This window comes from Cervus canadensis, chromosome 5 (genome assembly GCF_019320065.1).
Source record: "Cervus canadensis isolate Bull #8, Minnesota chromosome 5, ASM1932006v1, whole genome shotgun sequence".
NCBI lineage: Eukaryota > Metazoa > Chordata > Mammalia > Artiodactyla > Cervidae > Cervus > Cervus canadensis.
The window spans coordinates 304,498-328,572 of record NC_057390.1 but is presented as its reverse complement, the minus strand read 5'-3'; the positions used below and the strand labels follow the sequence as shown (position 1 = coordinate 328,572).

General features: G+C 43.8%; 1 protein-coding gene across 4 annotated transcripts in view; it reads left to right on the top strand.

Annotated features, from left to right (window-relative positions):
* TMEM87B (transmembrane protein 87B) overlaps window positions 1–24,075 on the top strand; it is a 48,966-nt gene that overhangs the window by 5,684 nt on the left and 19,207 nt on the right. For 2 of the 4 annotated variants that reach the window (XM_043467707.1, XM_043467710.1), the window contains exons 2-11: window positions 1,131–1,191; window positions 3,920–4,011; window positions 7,525–7,659; window positions 8,814–8,867; window positions 10,704–10,794; window positions 12,243–12,304; window positions 12,678–12,861; window positions 16,770–16,869; window positions 19,070–19,163; window positions 20,749–20,820. In XM_043467707.1, coding sequence (XP_043323642.1) covers window positions 1,131–1,191; window positions 3,920–4,011; window positions 7,525–7,659; window positions 8,814–8,867; window positions 10,704–10,794; window positions 12,243–12,304; window positions 12,678–12,861; window positions 16,770–16,869; window positions 19,070–19,163; window positions 20,749–20,820 — 945 coding nt within the window. Of the gene's footprint in view, window positions 1–1,130; window positions 1,192–3,919; window positions 4,012–7,524; window positions 7,660–8,813; window positions 8,868–10,703; window positions 10,795–12,242; window positions 12,305–12,677; window positions 12,862–16,769; window positions 16,870–19,069; window positions 19,164–20,748; window positions 20,821–22,918; window positions 22,991–24,075 lie in introns of all 4 variants that reach the window. The other 2 variants (XM_043467708.1, XM_043467711.1) reach the window with 2 other exon arrangements.

Here is a 24,075-nt window from a genome sequence, read left to right as displayed (position 1 = left end):
ACACAGCATGTGGGATCTTAGTTCCCTCACCAGGGGTCAAACCTGTGCCCTCTGCATTGGAAGCATGTTGTCTTAACCACTGGACCACCAGGAAAGTCCCAGACTTACATTAAAAAAAATAATAATAATAGATTTGGTCATAGGGAGGAATGAAAGGATTGTTGTTCAGTCGCTAAGTTGTGTCCGACTCTTTGTGACCCCACGGACTGCAGCATACCAGGCTTCTCTATCCTTCACCATCTCCCAGAGTTTGCTCAGATTCATGTCCATTGAGTCAGTGATGCCAACCATCTCATCCTTTGTCATCCTCTTCTTCTTTTGCCTTCAATCTTTCCCAACATCAGGGTCTCTTCCAGTGAATTGGCTCTTCTCATCAGAGGGCCAAAGGATTGGAACTTCAGCTTTAGCATCAGTCCTCCCAATGAATACTCAGGGTTGATTTCCTTTAGGATTCATGGTTCAATCTTGCAGTCCAAGGGACTCTCAAGAATATTCTCCAGCAGCACAATTCAAAAACATCAGTTCTTTGGTACTTAGCCTATTTTCCAGAATACAGCAGTACTTTTAAACAGTAGAGAGAAATGTTTTAACAAGATTTTCTTTATTAGTTTTTTAAAACACGTATTTATATATATATATTTTGGCTGCGGTGAATCTTCGTTGCTGTGCAAGAGTTTTCTCCAGTTGCAGCGAGCAGGGGCTACTCTCCAGTTGCAGCGCGTGGGCTTCTCATTGCGGCGGCTTCTCGTTGCAGAGCGTGGGCTTCTCATTGCGGCGGCTTCTCGTTGCAGAGCGTGGGCTCTGGGCGAGTGGGCGCCAGTGGCAGCCGGGCCTAGTGGTCCTGCGGCATGTGCAGTCTTCCCAGATCAGGGATCAAACCAGGGCTCCTGCATTGGCAGCTGGGTTCTTATCCACTTACCACCAGGGAAGTCCAGTATATTTATTTCTTAATTTGGCTGCACCGGATATTAGTTGTGGCTAGTTAGCTAGTTACTAGTTAGATGTGGGATCTAGTTTTCTGACCAGGGATCAAACCTGGCCCCCAGCTTGGGGAGCAGGGAATCCTAGCCACTGGACCATAGGGAAGTCCCTAACAAGATCTTTCTGTATTTCTTTGTTTCTCATTACAGAAATCAGGACCTTTGATATTTAGGAAAACCATGTTTAACTCTACTGAGATCAAGTTTTCTGGTAAGTATAATAAGCTAATATAATACTGAAGTAACAATAAATTATAAGTAAGCAACATATAATATAAGCTAATATATTAGCATAATATAAACTAACATTACACATTATAATATTATGTATTTTAAACTAGGCAGATGTTTTTAGGTGATTATAACATTTTAAGAGTCTATTTTGATCTAGTCAAATTATAGTTATTTTCAAGAATGGATTTTTCTAATCTTGTCTCAGAAAATGAAATATGAATCATTCTTTAAAAATTATAGTTACAGCCTAATAAAGGAATCTTCAGCAAAAAAGTATTTCACTTCTGTGAAATTTGACTTTGAATCCCTTTTAAAGTATAATAAATTTTTTTTATGGATATAGGAAATGCCATGATTGTGATGAAACCTTTGTGCCTCTGAAATCTGTCTAAATATACATGATTATAGTATGAAATAAAAATTATTAGACACTGATATTTTAATTAGGATTTTAGGGCTTATGAAAGCGAAAATACTGCTCGGGACTCTGTCTGTTTAAATACCGGTATGTCATGACTAACAAGTCATAGAGGGGGAGGTTTTCAGTATGGTTAGTGGGTTTTCAGCCTTCCCTAGTGGCTCAGCAGTGAAGAACCTGCCTATCAATGCAGGAGATGCAGCTTTGATCCCTGGGCCGTGAAGATCCCCTGGAGGTGGAAATGGCAACCCACTCCACTAGTCTTGCCTGGAGAATCCTATGGACAGAGGAGCCTGGTGGGCTACAGTCCATGGAGTTGCAGAGTCAGAGACGACTTAGCGACTAAATAACAGCAAGTGGTTTACACTGGATCTCAGTGTTTTATGGTAAACTCAGTGGGTTTACTGTGCTCTCACTCCTCTTAGTGTTTCCAGGAAGTTGACTAGGTCAGTTGGTTGCCAGGGCTAAAGTTTGGGGATAAGGAGTAGTTTTTTTTGTCAGGTAGAGCCACTTGGCTTCATGGACTCCACAGCCATGCCCATTTTCTCTCTCCCACCATCCTCTGATCATCTGTTGGACTGTTCTGCCCTGTGTGGTCTCTGCTGATGGAAGTAGGCGAGTCATCGGCTAGAAAGCAGAGGCGGCTTCAAAGCAGTTGAAGCAGTTAATCATGGATCTTCAGTTGGTGATAAGAACTTGGTAATAAATCAAAGCCCACGGTGGGTGAGGAAAAGATTTTGGCATCTCAGTGCTTTAATAAATTCATGTTACAGTGTCTAGACAAGATTTAAAACACTGGTGCAGCCAAAAAAAAAACAACTCTGGCGGGGAGTAAAAGGTTATATGGACCAGTGAAACAGAGAATTTGGTTTTTATGGCTCAAGCGGTGAAGAATCGCCTGCAGTGCAGGAGACACAGGAGACACGGGTTCAGTCCCTGGGGCGAGAAGACCCCCTGGAGGAGGAAATGGCCACCCACTCCCGTGTTCTTGCCTGGAGAACCCACGGGCAGGGGAGCCTGGCGGGCTGCAGTCCGTGGGGGCGCAGGGAGGGACGTTTCTGAGCGAGCGTGCAGCAGAGTGTGAACGTGTGAGACAGCCTCACAGCGGGCCGCAGTCCAGCGTCCACACACCTAGCAGGGGAAGGAGTGAGGCAGCAGGAGGGAGTCAGGAACAGAAGCACTTTTAGAAAGTGGGAGTTCAGTCGGGTGAAGGCCGGCAGTGCCTCAGCGCTGGTGGGCGAGAGGTCTTTCTGGAGCCGCGAGCGAGGCTCTGCCGTGGCTGGCAGGGGTGGATGCGGCACCTGAGCCTCCTTGTTCTGCTGCCCTGCTCACCAGGCAACCTTCTCACCATGCTGGGCGTCCAGGAAGGCTTGTTGAAGAGAGTTAGCCGATCATGACATGTCTGCTTTATAGTTAACTATTTATTTTAAGTGAGCAATTGGGTATTTGGGTTTATACATGTACCGCTGTAGTGCAAAAGAGGAGACAGCATCTCTGAGTTCTCACAAAGCGAAATTTTAGTGCCTGCAAAGTTAAGCATTGGTCCCTTGGATATGTGTCTATGCTGTTTGGTGGGTCAGACATCAGGCTTTCCCTTAGGTGACCCCGCAGTCCTTAGCAAACTGCCTCAGGCGGTCATGCTTCTGCCTTGCCCTCACACCTCCTGGGCCTTTGCTTCTCCTGTCTGCCCACCCTCCTCTTCATTGGGCAGACTTCTGTTCTTTCTTCATGAGCCTGCTGGGGCCCCATTCTTCACGCCCGCGTGACTATCTCAGGCACCTTGCCCAGGGCTCGCTTGATCCCCTGTTCTTAGCCTCTTCCACCTTCAAAGGTGCCTGTTTAACTGTTAACCCTCCTTTCCCCTAATTCCTCTTTTGTCAGGCATCCAGGGATTATTCTAGTTTACCATTATGTTTCTTCCTGGCACACAAGGGCTACTTACTCAGTACTTCTTGGGTGGATAAGTCAGTGAAGAGAACATTTCAGAGTGAAATAAACAGTGACTGAGCATATCCGGGTACTCAGTTTATTTTAACACTGGACTTAACATATAGATGAAATGACTAGTCTTACAGCAACATTTGGTTCACTGTGATAATTTAGTGTAATGAGCTTATCTGTCTCATTTTGCGGTGACTTTTTGGAGGAATTAGGTAATATTTTACTCATTGTTTCCTTAAGGTAGCCTATTTTAAATTGAATTCTTGAAACCTGAAATTTAAATTGGGGTATATAATATTATTTACAATATTGTTACTATAAAATGAGACTGTCTTTTTCTCAACAGTGAAGTCATTCAGCTGTCCCGGGCCTATGAAGTTTACCATCGAGTGGCATTTGGAGCATCATACCTGTCACAATGAATATTCTGAGTTGGAAGTAAGTAAAACGCAAATTTTAAATGAGTGTAAAGCTATGAAGGAAAAATTACAGAGTATAAAGATTTATTTGCTCATTAAGTGAGGAGTCTAGAAATAGAGACTGTAGTTTTAGAAGTGCCACAGATTTATTTTGGGACTTAACAATAAATGCTTTAATTATGTCAAAATATATGCTTTCTGAGTATACAGATCTATCAGTTTCCTTGTATCTTATGAAGAACATTAGTAATTATTTAAATCAGAGTTATAGGAACCATTGATAAAGGGATTTTGGGGGGTACTCTTTTGCCCCCTTCTGATGCCTATGTCAGAAGCTTTCTCTATCTCCTTTATACTTTAATAAAACTTTATTACACAAAAGCTCTGAGCGATCCAGCCTCGTCTCTGGCCCCGGATTGAATTCATCTCCTCCGGAGGCCAAGAATCCCGCATCTCATCGTTCAGCAACAACCTTTCATCTTGGGGGCTCGTCCGGGATCCTTCAGGACAAGATGGGCCTGATAATCTATGTGAGCCTACTTCTGCTGGCTCCAGAAATCCTGAGTCTGCCGTTTGATCCTCAAGACAATGCCTTCCTGTCCTGGGCTCACTCCTATGCTGCATTCCACAATCAGTCTAACTGCTGGGTCTGCGGAGCACTCCCCTCTTCATCAGTGGAAGGCTTCCCGTGGTGGACATCTCCACTTCAAGGAAAGGACTTTCTCCAAGTCTGCAAATACCTTCAACAATCGCATGTGATGCCTCTTCTTAAACTGATGACATCTAACAACCTTAAGATGGACTGATGTAACTATGGACATAATGTGACTTTTCATTTTGATTTTAACTTGGTTTAATGACTATTTTGCCTTATATCTGTAACTGTATAATGGGTTTTCTAACCATCTAAAAGCTTTTAGTTTACAAATAGTTGTCCGAGCTCCTATGAGTGCCACAGCCTCCTCCAACTATTACTTGGAGCCCCTGGATCAGACATCCTCACTATGAGGATTAGGAGAATATGTTGCCTCACCAGTTTAGGGACAACGCCCCTTGTCAGCTCGGAAGCAGTTATGGAATGAGAACGACGCCCCTTTTCCCTAGGCAACATAATTCTCCTAAAAGAAAAGGGGGGAATGAGAGAGTCATTTCCTAGGCAGGTTGATGAGAAGTCTAGGGGTCCCCAAGGGGAGAGAGGTCTGGGATATTCAAGGAGGAAGAAAGGACAAACTTTTTTACTTTTTTTCCTCTACATTCCTTAGGATTATATAACAATAATGTATCCTGCCTGAGGACAGTCTTTGGATTAAACCCTCTGGCTAATTCTGTTATCTTAAAACATAAATTATGGGAGTAGGTCTGGTCTTTACAAGGATGTATCCTGGCTGAGGACAATCTTTGGATTAAACCTTCTGGCCAACTCTGTTGTCTTAAAATGTAAATTATGGGAGTAGGTCTGGTGAGGTCTTTGCAACCTTCAGACATTCTTTGGATTCATTGGAGAGTATATAACTCCATTGCTAACACTAGCAAAGGGGTACTCTTTTGCCCCCTTGTGATGCCTATGTCAGAAGCTTTCTCTATCTCCTTTATACTTTAATAAAACTTTATTACACACACACAAAAAAAACAAAATAAAGGGATTGTGAATCATACATAAATAAAAACCAAGTTAATTTAAACAAGAAATGTAAAAATTTCATCCATTCAGAAAATGAGTAGCAGGGGACCTAGGGCTTTAGTGCAGATGAGCAGATTTCGTGAGTATGAGTAGATCTCATCAAGAAGTGAGGAGGGAGACGGGAGAGTGTGAAAGGAGAAAAAAGAGGCCAGCCTAGGTCAGTGTGTGCTTCCTAAGGAAATCACAAAAATATTCACTTAGATTGCATAGACATCAGATTTAGGACATCTAATGTTGATACTACCCTATTAGCTGATAAACAAATCTTATTCAGATTTTGCCAGTGTCCCAAGAATGTCCTTTTTAGCAGCTTTTTTTTTTTTTTTTTCTTTTTTCTGATACAGAATCCAATCCAGGATCACATTGTATTTCTGCAGGGTTTTTTGGGGGGGTGGGAGGGGGCAGCTGTCATTCATGACATGACATTGATATGTACAACTGATTTATTTTTATAAAATTTCCCTCAATTTGAGTGTTTCTAACATTTTCTCATGAATAAATTCAGGTTATATTTTTGTCAGACATACCATACCCTGGAGAAGGAAATGGCAACCCACTGCAGTATTCTTGCCTGGAGAATCTCATGGATAGAGGAGCCTGGCAGGCTACTGTCCATGGGGTCACAAAGAGTTAGACACGGCTGAAGTGACTTAGCATGCATGCACTAGAAAATATACTGTTTTGTCCCATTTTTGATGATGTTAATTTGCTCAGTCAGTTAAGGAAGTTTCTGTCAGTTTTCCACTGTAAAGCTCCTACTTTTCTCTCTGTTGTTAACAATAATTTGTGAAGAAATACTTTTGTATTTACGTGTAAATATCCTGTTTTTTCCACCAGTCCTTGCTTTAATGCTCTTTGGTTCTTGCCTGATTGATTAGTTGTCACTGTGGTGATTGCTGGGGCTTCCCAGGCGGTGCTGGCGGTAAATAGCCCAGTGGACAGTGCGGGCAGATGTAAGAGATGCAGGTTCGAACCCTGGGTCAGGAGGGTTCCCTGGAGAAGGGAAGGGCAGCCCCGTCCTGTGTTCTTGCCTGGAGAATCGCATGGACGGAGGAGTCTGGTGGGCTCCAGTTCATAGGGTCACAAAGAGTCAGACATGACCGAATCGGCTTAGCCCTCACACACAGGATGACTGCTAAATGGTGATTCTCTTAATTCCATGTTTTCTTCCACATTTACTAGCAGCCTGCTATCAGAATGCACTCTCTCTTTTCTTTTACCTTACCTGTCAGTCAGTCAGTTGTCAAGATGGACTCGCTGATGCTCAGTTTGTCGGGTGTTATGATCTCTAACTGTTTTTATGTATTTTGCTCACGTTGTCCCATATTTGGCCAGTTGTCGTCGCTCAGTCGTGTCCGACTCTTTGTGACCCCCATCAACTGCAGCACACCAGGCCTCCCTGTTCGTCACCATCTCGCAGAGTCTGTTTAAACTCTTGTCCATGGCCTTCCATTTGGCCAGTGAAAGCCTCTTAATCTTTTCTTGATACCCGGGAGCTGCCATTAGGAGCCTGGTTTTATTCATCCACCCAGGAGCCTGGAACCTCATTGTTAGTTGATGTGTAAATGAAATTTCCCCTGCACTCACTTGGGTTTTGCCATCTTTGCTTTATGTTACTATGTGTTTGGTTTATCTTTCCTTGTAATTGAATACTGCTTCTTTCTCTAAAATCCTTTATACATGGAGTAGAATGAAAGTAATCTCAGGACAAAGTATTATACGCAAAATTATATGCAAAGCTTTTTTTCTTTTTGGTATTTTGTGTTCAAGTGTTCCAAACAAAGTAAATTTTTGGTATTGTTTAGATATTAAGTGAAAATAAATTATGACATAGAACTTTACCTTGCATAGGAGCTGTCACAGAAACATGAACTTCAGGTCACTGAAGACTTTTGTGGTCATTATTTCAAGAACAGTGAATGCTGGACAACAAAAAATGAAAATGTAGAGTGCAGCAGTGATTTACAGGTGTTTCCCCCATTGAATGTGAGTATCTGTCTCTCTGTGTTGAGATCAGATGTATTTGTTTCCCAGTGAATATAAGTATCTATTTAACTTCTGTCTCACCAGTATTGTGATAAAGAAAGGTCTTAATTCATCAGTTTTTAGGTTTAGTTCTCTGTGTGTGGCAGTACATAGTAAGTGAGATATTGGTACCACTGTTTCATGCCTTTGTACCCTGTGCAGCAGCATCCTTGAAAGAGGATCTTTTTATCATCCTTTCGTGATCTGCTGTCACTGCATCCCTCTCTCTTCTGCCCACCCCAGTCGGGTCTTTGCCAGCCTCACCCCGTCAGAATAGCTCTAGTCAAGGCGATCAGCGGCCTCCATGTCATTAGACCCCACGTCTGTTGCTCTCACGGAAGGTCTGTCAGCTCACCAGCGTTTAACACACCTGAGCACTCTCCTCTGTGCACTAAACCTGGAGACTAGACTCCACAATGTAATAGTGATCATCCCTGGGTAGTGAGGCTGTGGGTCGTTTTAACTGATTTTTTTGGTCCTGTAAATTCTGAAGTGAAAATGTCTTTAATAAAAATTTGGGGGACTTGCGTGATGGTCCAGAGGCTAATACTCGGTGCTCTTGATGTGGGGACCTGGGTTCAGTCCCCGGTCAGGGAACAAGCTCCCCCGTGCCATAGCTGAGACCCCGCTTGCCTCAGTGAAGACTGAAGATCCCAAGCGCCGTGACTAAGACCTGGCGCAGCCAAATAAATATTTTTTTAAAAATCTAAAAGAAAAGTTTTTTCAAAGGTTTCTTTTAAAAATTTGTGTTGAGGTATAATAAACATAAAATAAAGCATGCATGTCGGAAGTGTAGGGCTTAATGAATTTTCACAGCCTGAACCTGCCCCCATAGACCCAGATCAAGTACAGACCATCGGAGCACTTTTGGGTTCCTAACACCCTCCCTGCCAATGGAAGCCACTGCCCTGAAGAAGGAAGTCATTTTTCAAGTGTAGGGTTTTGTTACAAGTGTAGTGTTTAGGGTACAGTGAGATTTGTTCTCTGGTGTTCGGCCTTCAAATCTTTACTTTTTTTGTAACAGCTTTTTTTTTTTTTGCCCTCAATTTGTTAGAACTATTTTTCCTCAGGAAATGCAACAGTATAAAATGGAATTATTTTGTTCTTTTTTCCAGAATAAACAACTAATATCAAATACCGGAAATGTTTCAAACCAGGAAGGATCAACAGTAAGTCACTTTCTTTGCCTTTAAATCAAATGTATACAAGTTAGAGTAAGATTGAGCAGAATCTGCTGATGGATAGATACTCATGATCTTAAGTAGGGTGAGTAAAATTAGGAAAGAAAAAGAGAAATGTAATTTAAAACAGTGTATTTTGTTACACTTGTCTGTGTGAATTTTGTACATACTTGTTTCTTTGTTTAAAAAATCTGTTTAAAGCCATAATTTAAGGGTAACTTCTATGTAGTCTTCCTTTACTTTAAAAAATAAAATCCCCGTCACATGCCTTAGCGCAGCAGTGGGCTAGTCGGTATCGTCTTTAGGGAAATAAAGAGACAGAAACTACGATGTAGCACCAGGTGGAGGGAAAATTTAGAATTGGGGGGCATTATTAAAGTCAGGAGACTAAGAAGTTGAGAGAGTTACAGAGAGTTGAGTGTAGGGACCGAGAGCAGACTTAGGAGAACTTGAGGCTTGCTTTTAGACTGGGACTGTCTACTTTTACGGTCTTCTGCAGCCATCTTACGGAACAGTCTGATGGTGGAAAGGCGTTCAGTCTGCAGTGGTGCTGAGCCAGCTCTGCTTCGTACACATGCTGTCACAGTGGAGGAGCAGGAGATGACAGGGAAGACTAGGAAGTACTCAGGAAGGAGGAGTGTGAGAAGTTTGGTCCAACTACATGGGGGTGTTGGAGGGTCCCAGGCAGTTCCCAGGTGGGGGGTTCAGCTTCTCAGTGGGTCTGAACTCTAGCAGCAGAGTGCCCAGCAGGCATTTAATTTAAATAGCTTAGCCCAGCAGTCCCCAACCTTTTTGGTACCAGGGACTGGTTTCGTGGAAGACAGTTTGTCCATGGACCTGGGGTGGGGCGTGGTTTCAGGATGACCCAAGGACATTGCATTTATATGCCACCACTGATCTGCCAGTCAGAGCTCAGGCAGTAATGTCAGCGATGGGGAACAGCTGTAAATACAGAAAGATTTGCTCATTTGCCCACCGCTTACCTCCTACTGTGTGGCCCAGTCCTAACAGCCCACAGACTGGTACTGCTCTGTGGCCCGGGGAGTTGAGGACCCCTATTTTAGCCTATATACTGTATCTGAGTCATTTTCAATCATGTTATATGACATCTTTCTTCCCCTGTTCAATTTTAAAACACACACATTTAAAAACCAAATGCTTGATGATATTAGAAAAACTACTTGAAAGGTAATACTAAATATAGAATGGTAGCTTTAAGAGGAAACCTGTAGAAATTACAAGTAGAAAATATTGGCAAGTGGAAAGGCTTTTTCCCTCCTCCATCCTTTGGGTCTGGAAGGGTGGTGTTAAAAAAAAAATGGAGGAAATGCTTCTACTCCCCACTATCCTTCTACAGCCTGCCTCTCCTTTTATCTGTGTGTGTGTGTGTGTGTGTGTGTGTGTGTGTAAGGAGCCCAGTTCCGTGTGTGTGTGTGTGTGTGTGTGTAAGGAGCCCAGTTCCTTTTTTTTAGCCGCATTGGGTCTGCCTTATGGTGCCAGGGTTCTTTGCTGCAACATGCGTCTTTTTCTAGTTGTGGTACTTAGGCTTCTTTTGTTGCGGAGCACAGGCGCTAGAGTGCAGAGACTCAGTAGTTGCAGTACAGAGGCTTGGTTGCCGCTGGCATGTGGAATCTTAGTTCCCCGACCAGAGATCAAACCCGTATCCCCTGCATCTAAAGGTGGATTCTTAACCACTGGACCACCAGGGAAGTCCCGCCAGTTCGATTCTTAACAGTTGATTTAGAACATGGTGAACAGTTGTTTAGCTATATCTTGTAAAGCAATTTTAAAAAATAACTTAAAGGATTTTTTTTCCTGTTTCAGGATGTTGTAGCCAAAACACAAAGAGATGGGTTTCATATCTTTATTGTTTCTGTTAAAACAGAAAAAACAGATGCAAGCTGGAATTTGAATGGTATAGTTAAACAGTATGCATGTTTACAGTCTGTTTTTACTGTATTCTGTATTTTTGTCTTTAACTCTGTATTTTTGTCTTTAATTCTACATTCTCTGTTAAAATACATTATTCAAAAAGAAATATCTTTAATCACAAAAATGAATAATCTGTTTATTTCTGGGACTTAAAACTTTATGCTTATCTTAAAACTTTATGCTTATTTATTTTTTAAGAGACTAGAAATTTAAAATTAATTTAAACTAAATTGAAAAAATTTTTAACTTCATGGAGGGGTACAAAATTCTCCAGATTAAAAGAAAAAGTTTTTTAGCATGTAGAAATGGGTGGGCAACACCCTAATTGTAGTTGAAATAGATTATATTCTGTTTCTTGAAAATGGCCATCATTAGGGGTTTAAAATTTTGTTCTTTAAAAAGTCTAAAAAGGAAATAAAAAACACGTGTTGGTCGCCTCGGAGTGGAAGTAGCCTCTCTGGCAGCAGTGGCCTTGTGCCCTGAGCCCCCCTGCCTGCCCAGTAAGGTAGGCCCTCTGGTACGTGAAGCTGTGGCCCCTGGTGCCTGGCGTGAACCCAGGCTTGCATCAGGCAGTTTTCGAGGGGGCAGGTGCTCTCAGAGGTCCTGGAATTGCCTTGTCACTCACTTTCTAGGCTGGGAGTCTGCTGGGCTGACAGTAGCCAAACAGCACGTGAGCATCCTGGGAGTCTGCAGACTGCCCTGTCACCCACTGGGACACAGGTGAAGCCACAGTCTGTCTCTGAGGGGCACCCAGTCCAAGGCGGAGGGAGAAAGCAGTAAGATGAGACAGGCATGGCTGCGGAGGAGACCCAGAGCTGTTCTTCCCGCTGAAGCTGGTAAAGAGGCTGCTCTGGAGACGGCGAAGCAGGGCTTCCTCCTGGAGGTGCTGTAATGGGCCAGCCCATGCCACACAGGTGGCGGGGCCCCGCTGCCAGCCTGCTCCCCACCGCCTTTCTTTCCCTGATACCGGTAGGCGGTTTTACGCTGCTGCTGAATAGTGAATGGCGCAGCTGCTGAGCCCTGCACGTCTTGGACTGTGTCTGCCACTCTGTTATTGCTGTCTCAGACAACAACCCAAACTAGACTCTGGAGTTCAGTAATTTGTCCAGGTTACGTTACGAAAGACAGAGTCCTCAGTGAGGTCAGGGACTCAGCCAGGGCCAGTCTCCGACCAGCACTATGCTGTCTGCCTAAGCGTCACTTAGCCCATGCTGTATAACAGCATTTCTATAAGTAAAGATATCTTGATAAGGTCACACAATCAAACAGCTAGTAATTACCCAGCACTTTGTGTGTGCTAGGTGAAAATCTAGTGTTTGTTTACTTGGTTTATGTTCTTGGAGCCTTAGAATGAGCTTACGTTGAAAAACTTAAAAAAAACCTATTAATTTTAATACCTTAATTTCTTTATCCCCATCCTGCCTTCTCTAGTTTCTCTTTCTATGTTGGGACCTTATGGATATATCTCTGCATCAGATTGGCCTCTAATGATTGTGAGTATCTCTGATAATTTTTTTCCTTTTTTTAAAAATGAGCTTTGTATCCTCATTAGAATATTCGAACATTTTAAGAGATCAGTGGCAGTGATTCCTTAGTAGCTAACTGACACACCCTCTGTTTCCGGTTCCCTGGTCACTGGAAAGTAAAGGGTTGCACACTTGAATGTAGAATTGCCAGTTTTCCGCTTTGTGCCGGTGCTGTGCTGTGCAGTTGTGACCTTGTAGTACAGTTTGAAGTTAGGGAGCCTGATCTCTCCAGCTTTGTTTTCCTTTCCTTGGCTATTCAGGGTCTTTTGTGTTTCCTAGGAATCTCAGTTTTCAAATGATCAGAAGGTTTAACGGACTAAAATTGCTTCTCTTCCCACAGTTCTACATGGTGATGTGTATTGTTTATATCTTATATGGTGTTCTGTGGCTGATGTGGTCTGCCTGTTACTGGAAAGATATATTAAGAATCCAGTTCTGGATTGCAGCTGTTATTTTCCTGGGAATGCTTGAAAAAGCAGTCTTTTATGCTGAATACCAAAACATCAACAGCAGTGGGCTATCAAGTAAGTAGTGACTGTGTCATGAACATGGTATAACCCAAGAGTGTCCTGGCATTTGTGAGCAAGGCAGAGGGGACTCCCCCCCACCTTCATCCTGTGGTTTGGGAACAACCATAGTATAGATGAAAAGGACAGAGCCAAGAAGAGTGTCAAAGTAGGTCTTTGAACTAGGATAATGTGTGTATGGTCTTTGCTTTCTGTATTTTTGCTGACTTTCCCTTACTTCCCTCCTGGGGAGAAGAAAATTCCCTGAGGTTCAGCTGCCAGTGGCTGGCTTAAAGCAGTACAAAATTCTGGCCTGGGGACTTGGGTGCTACCAGCCCTTTTAGCATATTTCTCTTTTTTTCATCCATCCTCTTTCTTCTCCTTTCCCCAACAAAAAGGAAAGTTTGGCCACAGGAGTCAGGTGAGCAGTGTAGGATGGATGGTGCCTGCAGCCTTTTACAAAGAACTTCATGTGACCGTGGGAGGCACCGTCCCAGTTCACACGGCAGAACGTGGGACGGGGGACACCGGCCGGGCATTCAGTTGGGCATCTTCAGATGTGTGCCCCAGACTGCTTAAAGATAGAGTGGACTGTCTGTACAGAGGGACTTCCCTTGCAGTGGTTAAGACTCTGTGCTTCCAGTACAGGGAGCACAGGTTTGATCCCTGCTTAGGGAACCAAGATCCCGTATGCCTCGCAGTGTGGCTGGTAAAAAAAAAAGTGGGAGGTGGCCAGAAAAGTAAAGATGTAATTAATTTCATCACTGCACCTTTGAAAGAGACATCGCTCAAAAGGATAGAAAGCACTCAGGATGTACTCAAATAGTCAGTTACAAATGGTCATGGTGCAGATTTTCAAAGGGTGTAGTTATATGGTTCTTTATTTTAAAATCCTCTGGGGAAGAAAGGGTGAGTTGGTATGTAGATGAGATAAATACAACATAATGTTGATAAGTATTGATGCCAAGTGATAGTACCTGGGAGTTCATTATATTGCTTTCTCTGTTGGAGAGAGAGAAAACTGTATTGTAGTTTCTCAAAAGTGAAAAGTTTAAAAGGACAATATGCAAAACAATAAAGCAAAGACATACATCTAGGGAGGCATGTTGGGGGTGTTATTACTCTCTAAGGAGTTTTAGTGATGTATAAGCACGTGTGTGTGTGTGTGCGTGTGCCCGAGCTACACCAAATGAGGAAGAAAGGGTAAGTTGCCGCTTATGACTGGGTGTTAAAGCATTCTTGAGTGTCAGAGGAGGTAGGTCAGCTTCTTTGCTGCCAGTGGTGAGGGGGTCTCTGTCTAGAGAAGGTGGTGTGAACTTGGGTGAGGGGCAGCAAAAGCCTGAGATCCATGAAGAGAAGGAGAGCCCACCTGCCATCCTCAGGGCCATCAAGCCCTCTGAGATGACTCCATCAGGGCTCGGAAGAGAAAGCCCAGGCAGCTGTCCTTGTCTTTGAGGAGTCCTGTGGAAAAGAGAGGTACTCGACGGAGCCTGGGCTGATGTTCCTGATTTCCCCAAGTGTGCGCTCTGTAAGCCAGGCTGTCTTGCTTAACATTGGTCCTGGAAGGACAGAATCTGGAAAAATCAAGCAGTGAAGAAACAGTGATTGTTAGGACCCAACAAGGACGCATTAGGGATAGGTCACTTGACTTGTGCTGCGGTTGGGCAGTTAGGCACATGTAACAAACTTACTCCACGGTGTATCTGAACTTCTTCACGGTATTGGATGAGGTCTCCTGTGATTTCTTCTGGACAGGATGGAGAAATGTGAGCTGAAAAGAATAATTAGGTGGATTAACAGCTGGTTTCTGAGTGTCTTTTTCCTCCTCTCTGTCTTCACTGCCAGAGCTCTCATCATCTCTTGGGTGGATTCTGGAGTCGCCTCCTAAGCATTTTCCTGTCCTATAGTCTATTCCTCTCCAAGCCATTAAGTAGAGCAATCTTGATAAAATAAAGCTGTCCATTTTATTCTAAGGGTCAGCAAGCTCTTCCTGCAAAACCTACACAGGAAATATTTTTGACTTTGTTGGCTCTGTTGCAACTTCTCAACTACTGTCTTAGGAGCTGAAAGATGCCACAGACAACAAATGAACATGGCTACATTCTCCAATAAAATTTTATTTACAAAGCACATGTCAGGCCAGATTTGGCCTATAGGCTGTAGTTTGTCGATGCATTTTTCACTCTTTTTTTTAAACTTATTTTTATTTATTTATTTGGCTGCTCTGGGTCTTAGTTGTACAACATGTGGGGATCTTTAGCTGTGGCATGCAAACTTTTACTTGTTCCTTGTGTGATCTAGTTTCCTGACCATTGGCTGAACCTGGGCCACCTGTATTGGGGAGCGAGGAGTTTTAGCTACTGGAGCACCAGTAAAGTCCCACTCTTACTTTTTTATTGTCGTTGACTTCCCATTGACCTTAGCAGCAAGACCAGACTCATGGCCTGGCATAAAACCCAGGTGAATGGGCCATGCCTCTGTCCCAGTCTCATTTTGACCTCTCTTTATTACACGCCTTGCTGCAGACCTGCCAAACTTTCACATCTTGCAGCATGTTTTTTAGCCATGCTGTGAGGCATGCAGGATCTCACTTCCCTGACCAGGGATCTAACCCACACCTTCTGCAGTGGAAGTGCAGAATCTTAACCACTGGACCGCCAGGGAGGTTCCATCTTGCAGCATATTTTGCTTTTTCTCTTTCTTCCTTCATGCCTCTGCATGTGCCATTTCTTTTGCTCTTCCCCTTCCCCTCCTCTGAACAGTTAACTCCTACTCAGCCTTCACCTCCATCGAGTCCAGGACTGCACGGAGATCAAACCAGTCCATCCTAAAGGAAATCGACCCTGCACATTCATTGGAAGGACTGATGCTGAAGCTGAAGCGACAGTACTTTGACCAACTGATGCGAAGAGCCGACTCATTTGTAAAAGACCCTGAAGCTGGAAAAGAATGAAGGCAGGAGGAGAAGGAGGTTGACAGAGGATGAGATGGTTGGATGGTATCACTGACTCAGCAGACATGAGTTTGAGCAAGCTCTGGGAGATAGTCAAGAAGAGGGAAGCCTGGCGTGCTGCAGTCCATGGGGTTGCAAAGAGTTGGACACAACTTAGCAACTAAACAGCAGCAACAAGAGCTTCAAACCCTGGTGTAGATGTCACTTCTGAGAAGCTTTTCCTGCCCCATGAGGTGCAGGTCGCTTTTCTTGCCGTCCTGGGACACAGACTGTGTTTCCTCCAGCTCTTGCTGCATTCTGTCCTGCCCAGAGTCCAGGCCTCACAAGGGCAGGGAACATGGTGTTTCTTTTCCTGTGACAACCACACAGTAGGAGCGGAAATCAGTAAATGATGGGGGCAACCTGGAGAAAAGAGAGCTCTTGAGGACATTATGGTTTTCAAGTATTTACAGGACAGGAAAGGACTCTGGGCTTCCCTGCTGGTTCAGACGGTTAAGAATCTGCAAGAACCCAGGAGACCTGGGTTCCATCCCTGGGTCAGGAAGATCCCCTGGAGAAGGGAATGGCAACTCACTCCAGTATTCTTGCCTGGAGAATTCCGTGGATAGAGGAGCAAGCCTGGCAGTCCATGGGGTTGCAGAGTCAGACAAAAGTGAGTGACTGCTACTACTAAAGAGGTCTAGTTCTTCATAGCCTCAAGTGGAAGAGTAAGAACAGAAGGGAGCTCGAGGAGACAGGTTTCCGGTGGACTTGAGAAAACCGTGCCCCATAGAGCCGATCAGATTCAGAGCGAATTCTTCACTGAGGTTGCAAACAGCATTAGATTAGATGACCTTTAAATTTAAATGACCTTTAAATTTAAATGTGGCTAATTCATCTGAGGTCAGAATATAGTTGTACGTAGACATGTGTAGACTTGGCAACAGGCATCCAGGTGGACCCAGAGCAAATGGTTTTCCTTCTTCCCCATCAGCCCAAGGGTTACTGATATTTGCGGAGTTGATATCTGCGATTAAGAGGACTCTGGCTCGCCTCCTGGTGATCATCGTGAGCTTGGGATACGGCATCGTAAAGTAAGTGGGAACCACCCCGCACCTCTGCCCTGTGATCGTGTCTGTCTCCATGATAGCCCCTGTGAAGCTGGACACCTCTCAGTATCGAAACAAACATCCCAGAGGGAAATACCTGCCAGGATGTGTTTTTAAGGGACTTAAACTTTTTTCATCAATTAATTATTTGGGTGCGTCAGGCCCTAGTTGTGGCACTTGGGGTCTTTGTTGCATCGTGGGCTTCTCTAGGTGAGGGCTCCAGAATGCACGGGCTCTCTTGTTGCGGCACAGGCTTAGTTGCCCGAGGCATGTAGGATCTTAGTTCCCCTGGCCTGGGATTGAACTTGTGCCCCCCTGCATTGAAAAGTGGGTTTTTACCCACTGGACCACCAGGCAAGTGCCTTTAATGGGTTTCCGTGCACTGGCTGTTTCATGCGTGCGCGCTCAGTTGTTTCAGTCGTGTCTGACTCTTTGCGAGCCCATGGACTGTAGCCTGCCAGGCTCCTCTCTCCATGGGATTCTCCAGGCAGGAATACTGGAGCGGGTTGCCATTTCCTCCTCCGGGGATCTTCCCCACCCAGGGATCTAAAGCACGTCTCTTATCTCTCCACTCTCCTGCATTGGCAGGCAAATTCTTTACCACTAGTGCCACCTGGGAAGCCCAGCTGTTTTATACTTTCCTCAAATAAAGACCCTAAGTTCCAGTAACTTTATAATTACATGAATAATCAACTTTAAGGATAATGGAAAATTTTAAATGATTCTTGAGGCTCAGGTCATTTTCTGGTTTCCTAGGCAGCACAGTTGGGTGTTATGATTGTGTTTGAGATATTGTAAGAGAGCATGCTCTGATTAAACACCAGGTCAGCAGAGTTTTTGTCTGAAGCCTGGCTATCCCCTGCAGATCCTATCAAGATCTTTTCTCCCTCTTACCTTTGACTCCCTGGTTGTGAACATGGAGGAGTCTGTTCTCTAAGACTCTGATTCCCAGAAGCTCAAACCTTCACACTGAACCACAGTTACATCTTTTTTTTTTTTTAATATTTATTTATTTAATTGGCTATGGTGGGTCTTAGTTGTGGCATGCAGGGTCTTTAGTTGTGGCCTGTGAACTCCTAGTTGCAGCATGTGAGATCTAGTTCCCTGACCAGGGATCAAACCTGGGCCTTGGCATTGCATGCGCTGAGTCCTAACCACTAGATACCAGGGAATTCCAGAAATTTCAGTTCTATTTTCAAATTGCCAATTGCTAAAAACCATCATCTTTGCATATTTCTGACTCAGTTATACTTTCAAAGAATCCAAGCTGTTATTTTAATTCTTTTTAATTTGAAGAATGAAAACTGAAGTCTGTTAGGACTCTTGTTTGGAGGTATTGAGAGAGAAAGCGGTGGGATTTGATTTCCTGACATCCTGCTCTTTCTCTGCCCACCTCATAGAATCAATCAGTGGATTATTTCTGACAAAACACATCTCAGAATGGTTTACAATGTATCTTCGTGAAAGACTTAAAGGATTAGTTCTGCCAGTGACCCTTTGAAGTTGGCACTTAACTAGGTTTCATCAGTCTTCTCATCCATTCTGTAGACATAGTACTTGGGTTATGTTAGTTATACTGCTTGGATTTCAGCAGCAAAATCTTCTGGTCTCAGAAATGTTGCCTCTGGTGGTTCAGTGGTTAAGAATCTGCCTTGCAACGCAGGGGACACCAGTTCAATCCCTGGTCCAGGAAGATTGCATGTGACGCAGCGCGGCTAAGCCCGTGCTCCACGACTACTGCACCTGTGTGGTCGAGCCGGGAGCTGCGGCTGCGGAGCCCTCACTCCGCACCTGCTGAAGCCCGCAGGCCCTGGAGTCTGTGCTCTGCAGCAGGAGAAGCCCGCACGTCGCTAGAGAGGAGCCCCTGCTCTCTGCAGCGAGAGAAAGCCCACGCTCAGCAACAAAGACCCAGTGCAGCCATAAACAAACAATTTTTGTTTTAAATGTTGTTTCACAGGCATCGATACAGTTTCAAGTCCTAGAGAAGGAGGCCTATTTTTCCTGAGCCTGTTTCTGCCTTGTTCCCGGGGATTAATCCTGTTTTAAACAGAATCCCTCTATGGTAGGAGCTGACTGATGTGATTGGATGGTGACGTCCTTGGTGTTGGAAACGGGGCCAGTTACTGTACTCGGATGCGTTTTACTTATCTTTTTCTTTTTTCCTGTTTCCTCCTCCTCATTCTAGGCCTCGTCTAGGAACCGTCATGCACCGGGTCATTGGATTGGGGGTTCTTTATTTTATCTTTGCGGCTGTTGAAGGCGTGATGAGAGTCATTGGGGTAAAAACTGCATCATTCCACTTGCACTTTTTTTGTTGTTGCTGTGAAATTCGATTTTACTTTCTTATCTCCTGAGATGAATTTTTAAAGATAGGAAATTTGTGAAAAAGGCCCAATTTTGAGTACCCCCTCCCGCACCCTGTGGACTATTTCTTTTTTTTTATATGTCCTGAAAGTAAAAGGCTAACCAGAGCACTTTTTAAAATGATATGATTATGAAGGCACAACCTGGTATCATCCTAGGAATTATTAATAGTCCTAATTATTAATAGGTGATTAATATCACCCTAGGAATTATTAAAAGTGTTCATGGCTATTCTTTATTGAAGAATGTTCATCTTTATCGTTACACAGTCTGAACACGTTCATTTCTTCCTTAACCCTTCGTTTAAACATGTGTAAGTGAGCAGAAAGTTAGTTTTACCTTCTGTGCGTGCAGACATTACGTGTCATCGATCCTTCAAGTGTCAGGTAGTTGGCCGTTTTCCCTGACTCTGGTGGGCTCAGTATTGAGGGCACTCAGTGGCCCCACTTCTGGAGGAACCAGGACGAGGTAGTGTTCTAGGAAGAAATGGCTCTGGCAGCCAGGGCAGCAGTAGTTTACCCCAGAGAAGAGCGAGTGTTTGTATCTGCAAAGACCCCTAGATGTCTAGCTCTTGGTTTTCCTTAGTGATATGTTTGATGACTTAGTGATTAAGGAGCTTTTTATATTTTTGTTTGATCCAGAGAACTGTGTAATTTTTACTCAAAACGTCTTTTGGGTTAGATACTGAAATCAGACCGTTGTGCACAGAGTGAATAATCTGTATGTTGCCACATACGCTTACTTCACATAGCTTGATCTGATGTTTTAAAGCCGGGCATTTGTCCAGTAATGTTAAAAACCTCACCCTTCTTCCAGTGTCTTTGACATACGCGCATTCTGGGTAGAGACACCTGTTCTCTTCATCTCTGACTCCTTGAAAGGTGCATTTATTATGACTTTTACATAATAGTGAAGAACTTTCTATTTACATATATAATTCATAAAAGCTTATCTTTGCTGGGAAGAAAATAGAAAGGAGGATAAACATTCCACGGATAGATGACGTGTTTCTTTAAAATTTGACATGGTCAGTATCTTAGATGTGACAGTTTTGGGTGTGATTCTCTGTCAGCTCTTGAGTAGAGTATGCACCCAGTCTGTGGTTGCAGTTCCTTTTCCTTATTTTACCTTTTTCACATCCTTTCACTTGCGGGGGGAGAGGAGGAGCCCATTGCTTTAGGAGCCGTGGCTGCAGGTTTGGTCAGAAGAGGGCAGAGAGAGAAATGGTTGACCTGAGTTGGGTGGGACATGCTGTGTTTTATTTGCCACTCCATAATAGCATTTTTACATTATCACTAGACAGGCTGATGACAAACTAACATTTGTAGCTGCTGAAACAGATAAATACCATGTGCTCAAATACAATTCTGTTAGGCAAAAAAATCTTTTATATAGCCTTTTGTAAAATGATGAGGAGATAAACTGTTTTTCTTCATCAGATGATAATTATTATAATGAAATTTTTACGTTCAGATTTTTTTCCTTATTTTTCTCTTTCAGGGTTCTAACCATTTAGCTGTTGTCCTTGGTGACATTATTTTAGCAGTTATTGACTCCATTTTTGTATGGTTCATATCCTTTACTGTGTCCTAAAATTGTTGTTGTGTCATCAAAATCATATTATTTTTAATTTGTAATAATACCAGAGAGAAATATAGTTATGCGTTATAGGAATTTAGCTGAAGATGAAAAAGTAACAATTCCTCAATTAAAAAATATCTTTATTTTTTTCTATTAGTTTAGCAAACTTAAATGAACATACTGAGGAATCAGGTAGAGGAGACAAATACTTAACTAGGAGCAACATAGCAATAGTAATTGCCATTTTACAGAGGTGCTGTGCAAACAGGAAAGAGGAATTAATTGCAGCCTGACAGTCCAGAAAGATTTCAGGGAGATGGTGACATTTAAATTGAGACTGCATGGACAAATGGGAATTTACTAGGAAAAGAATTAGGGTTTCCCAGGGGGCACTAGTGGTAAAGAACCCGCCTGCCAGTGCAGGAGACGTAAGAGATGCAGGTTCGGTCCTTGAGTTGGGAAGATCCCCTGGGGGAGGACATGGCAACCCACTCCAGTATTCTTGCCTGGGAAATCCTGTGGACAGAGGAGGCTGGTGGGCTACAGTCCGTAGGATCGCAAAGAGTCAGACATGACTGAAGCAAGTTAGCCAAGTTAGCATGCACGCACAGGAAAAGAACTGGGGGGAAAGCATTCTGAGAAGATATGAGGGGACCAAATCGTTGGGAGCAAGAAAATATAGAGACAGTGGCAGAATACCTCAAACCAGCTTGCCTGTAAGTGCCTTGTGTGGGAGAATCTTAGAAGGTGGGGCCAGGAGGGAAAGAGAGAAGGACACGCTTAAGAGTTTAGAGTTCTCCGAGGGCAGAAAATATCAAGGAGTTGAAGCAGCACAGGTGAATGGCATGATGAAATCTTCTAAGAGAAAACTCAAGATGACTTTTCAAATAAAGCATCAGAGGACCTGCGGTCCAGAGACTAAGACTTTACCCTGGGACCTGGACAAGCAGAACTGCAGGGGAGGCGAACTAGCTACTGGGTTTCCCTGGTGGCTCAGTGGTAAAGAATCCGCCTGCCAATGCAGGAGACTCGGGCTTGATCCCTGGGGCAGGAAGATCCCGTGGAGGAGGAAATGACAAGCTGCTCCAGTATTCTTGCCCAGAGGATCCCGTGGACAGAGGAGTCTGGTAGCGTAGAGTCCATGGGGTCATGAGAGTTGGACACGACTGAGCAACTGAGCACACACGCAAACTAGCTGCTAGTGGGGCTCCGCATTACCATCGCTAACCTTGGTGTCTGCTCTGCTGTCACTGCATGTTTAGAAAAGGAGCTTAAGATATCTGGTTTGGAATTGTCTTATTTCTAAGCTTGGGTATGCTCATGTGAGGGAGCATATGTTCCTCCATCTTGAGCTACAGACTTTGCATTTTAAAAACCTATGTTATCTTTTCTACTGGTCATTTACAGATGTGTGTTTCAAAGAATTCTTGCTCTTAGCCACCCACAAGGTAGTTCATTGGGAAAAACACACAGTCATGCAAATTGGCAGAAAATTCCAGAGAAAAGTGGCTATAAACACTTTAATTCCATCTGGATTTGAATGAGGGTAACTTGCCACCTTTATGGACAACTTTGGCTTTGGTCCAACACGTCATGAGCCAGATTCAGGCGGGGAGATACAGAAAATAAGGGGAAAGATTTAGCTTGCTCAATTATTGATATTTTTAATAAAGATGTTAGAGATCAAAGTCATAAAGATAATCCAGAAATTGAAATTCTCTTGGTTTGCATTTTATGGTGAGAGAAAAGGAAGTTCAACCTGAATTTCTGATGTCTGCTCTTAGATTGCTGTTTGGTAGTTTTCATTACTGAGAAGAAAAGTCCACTTTCTCTGTACACAGAGGTAGTGGGTTTCCTAAATGATTACCAATGGCAAGCAAAGAAGCAGGACCACATCCTGATAGAATCAAGTGCTGGAATCATGACCATGCTTCCTTTGCTTTCGATGAACCTAATCTAGCTGCTTCTGTAAGAATCTGATTTTACCTACAGTAATAGAAAAAGTAGCCTGAAAATGCTAAAAAGCTGTTGCCTCCTGCCTCTCTCTTCCTGCTTGTTTTATTTCTTTTGTTTTGCTCTTTTGCTGCAGGCAAATGACTCTGACCTTGTGCTTCTGGCCAGCCTCCCTCTGTCTCTCCTTGACTCTGGCTTGTGCTGGTGGATATCCTTTTCCAGCCACGGCAGCAGCAAGGTGACTCTCCTGTCAGGATGGTGGGGCCTGCGTGCTTTCATTACTGCTTTAAAAGTATTCGGTTGTGATCATGTTTATTGAATAATGTGTATTTCCATCTCTGTAAGTCCTGACAGCAACCTTAATTGGCTGAATTGTGTTCTGATAGAAATTGATCTTCTGTTGCAACTTAATGGGTCATTTGTTGTTATTCATTCGCTAAATTGTGTCCAACTCTTTGCGACCCCATGGACTGCAGCACACCAGACTTCCCATCCTTCACCATCTCCCAGAGTTTGCTCAAATTCAAGTCCATTGAATTGGTGATGCCATCCAACCATCTCATCCTCTGTCTCCCTCTTCTCCTCCTGCCCTCAGTCTTTCCCAATATCAGGTCTTTTCCAATGAGTCAGCCCTTCGCATCAGTGATAAAGAACTTGCCTGCAATGCAGGAGACACAGGTTTAATCCCTGGGTCAGGAAGATCCCGTGGAGGAAGGCATGGCAACCCACTCTAGTATTCTTGTTGGGAGAATCCCATGGACAGAGGAGCCTGGCAGGCTATGGGTCCTTGAGATCGCAAAGAGTCAGACATGACTGAAGCGACGGAACACAGAAAAATTGAAAAGCACTTCGGTAGTTTTAGGACTAGAATGAATTTTTTGATTAATGAAGTATCGGGAATTTAAAGAGAAGTCATAAATAAATCTAAAATGTGCCACTTCCATCCCCCTTTGCTCAGCTCTGTGATGTATGTTCAGTGGGTCATCCCTGCACAGGGCTTGGCGGGCTGCAGAGAAAGCTGCTCATGTTTGCAGAGCTCTGGCTTGATCGCAGCCTCACTGCCGAGGAGCCAGTGGACAGGCCTCTCTCTGCTTCTTCGTATCTGACGATGTCGCTTTTTACCTGAGTCCTGTGCTCCTGGAAGATAGCCACGCTTGAGACAGCCTCCACCCGTTCGTGTTTGGGAAAAGGCTTATTTACTATTAATACCAAAAGCTGCCTTTCCCCATGGGACTTCAGTGAGATTCCCAGGTGTTCCCTTGTTTACTTACAACAAGGCCAGACACAAACCTG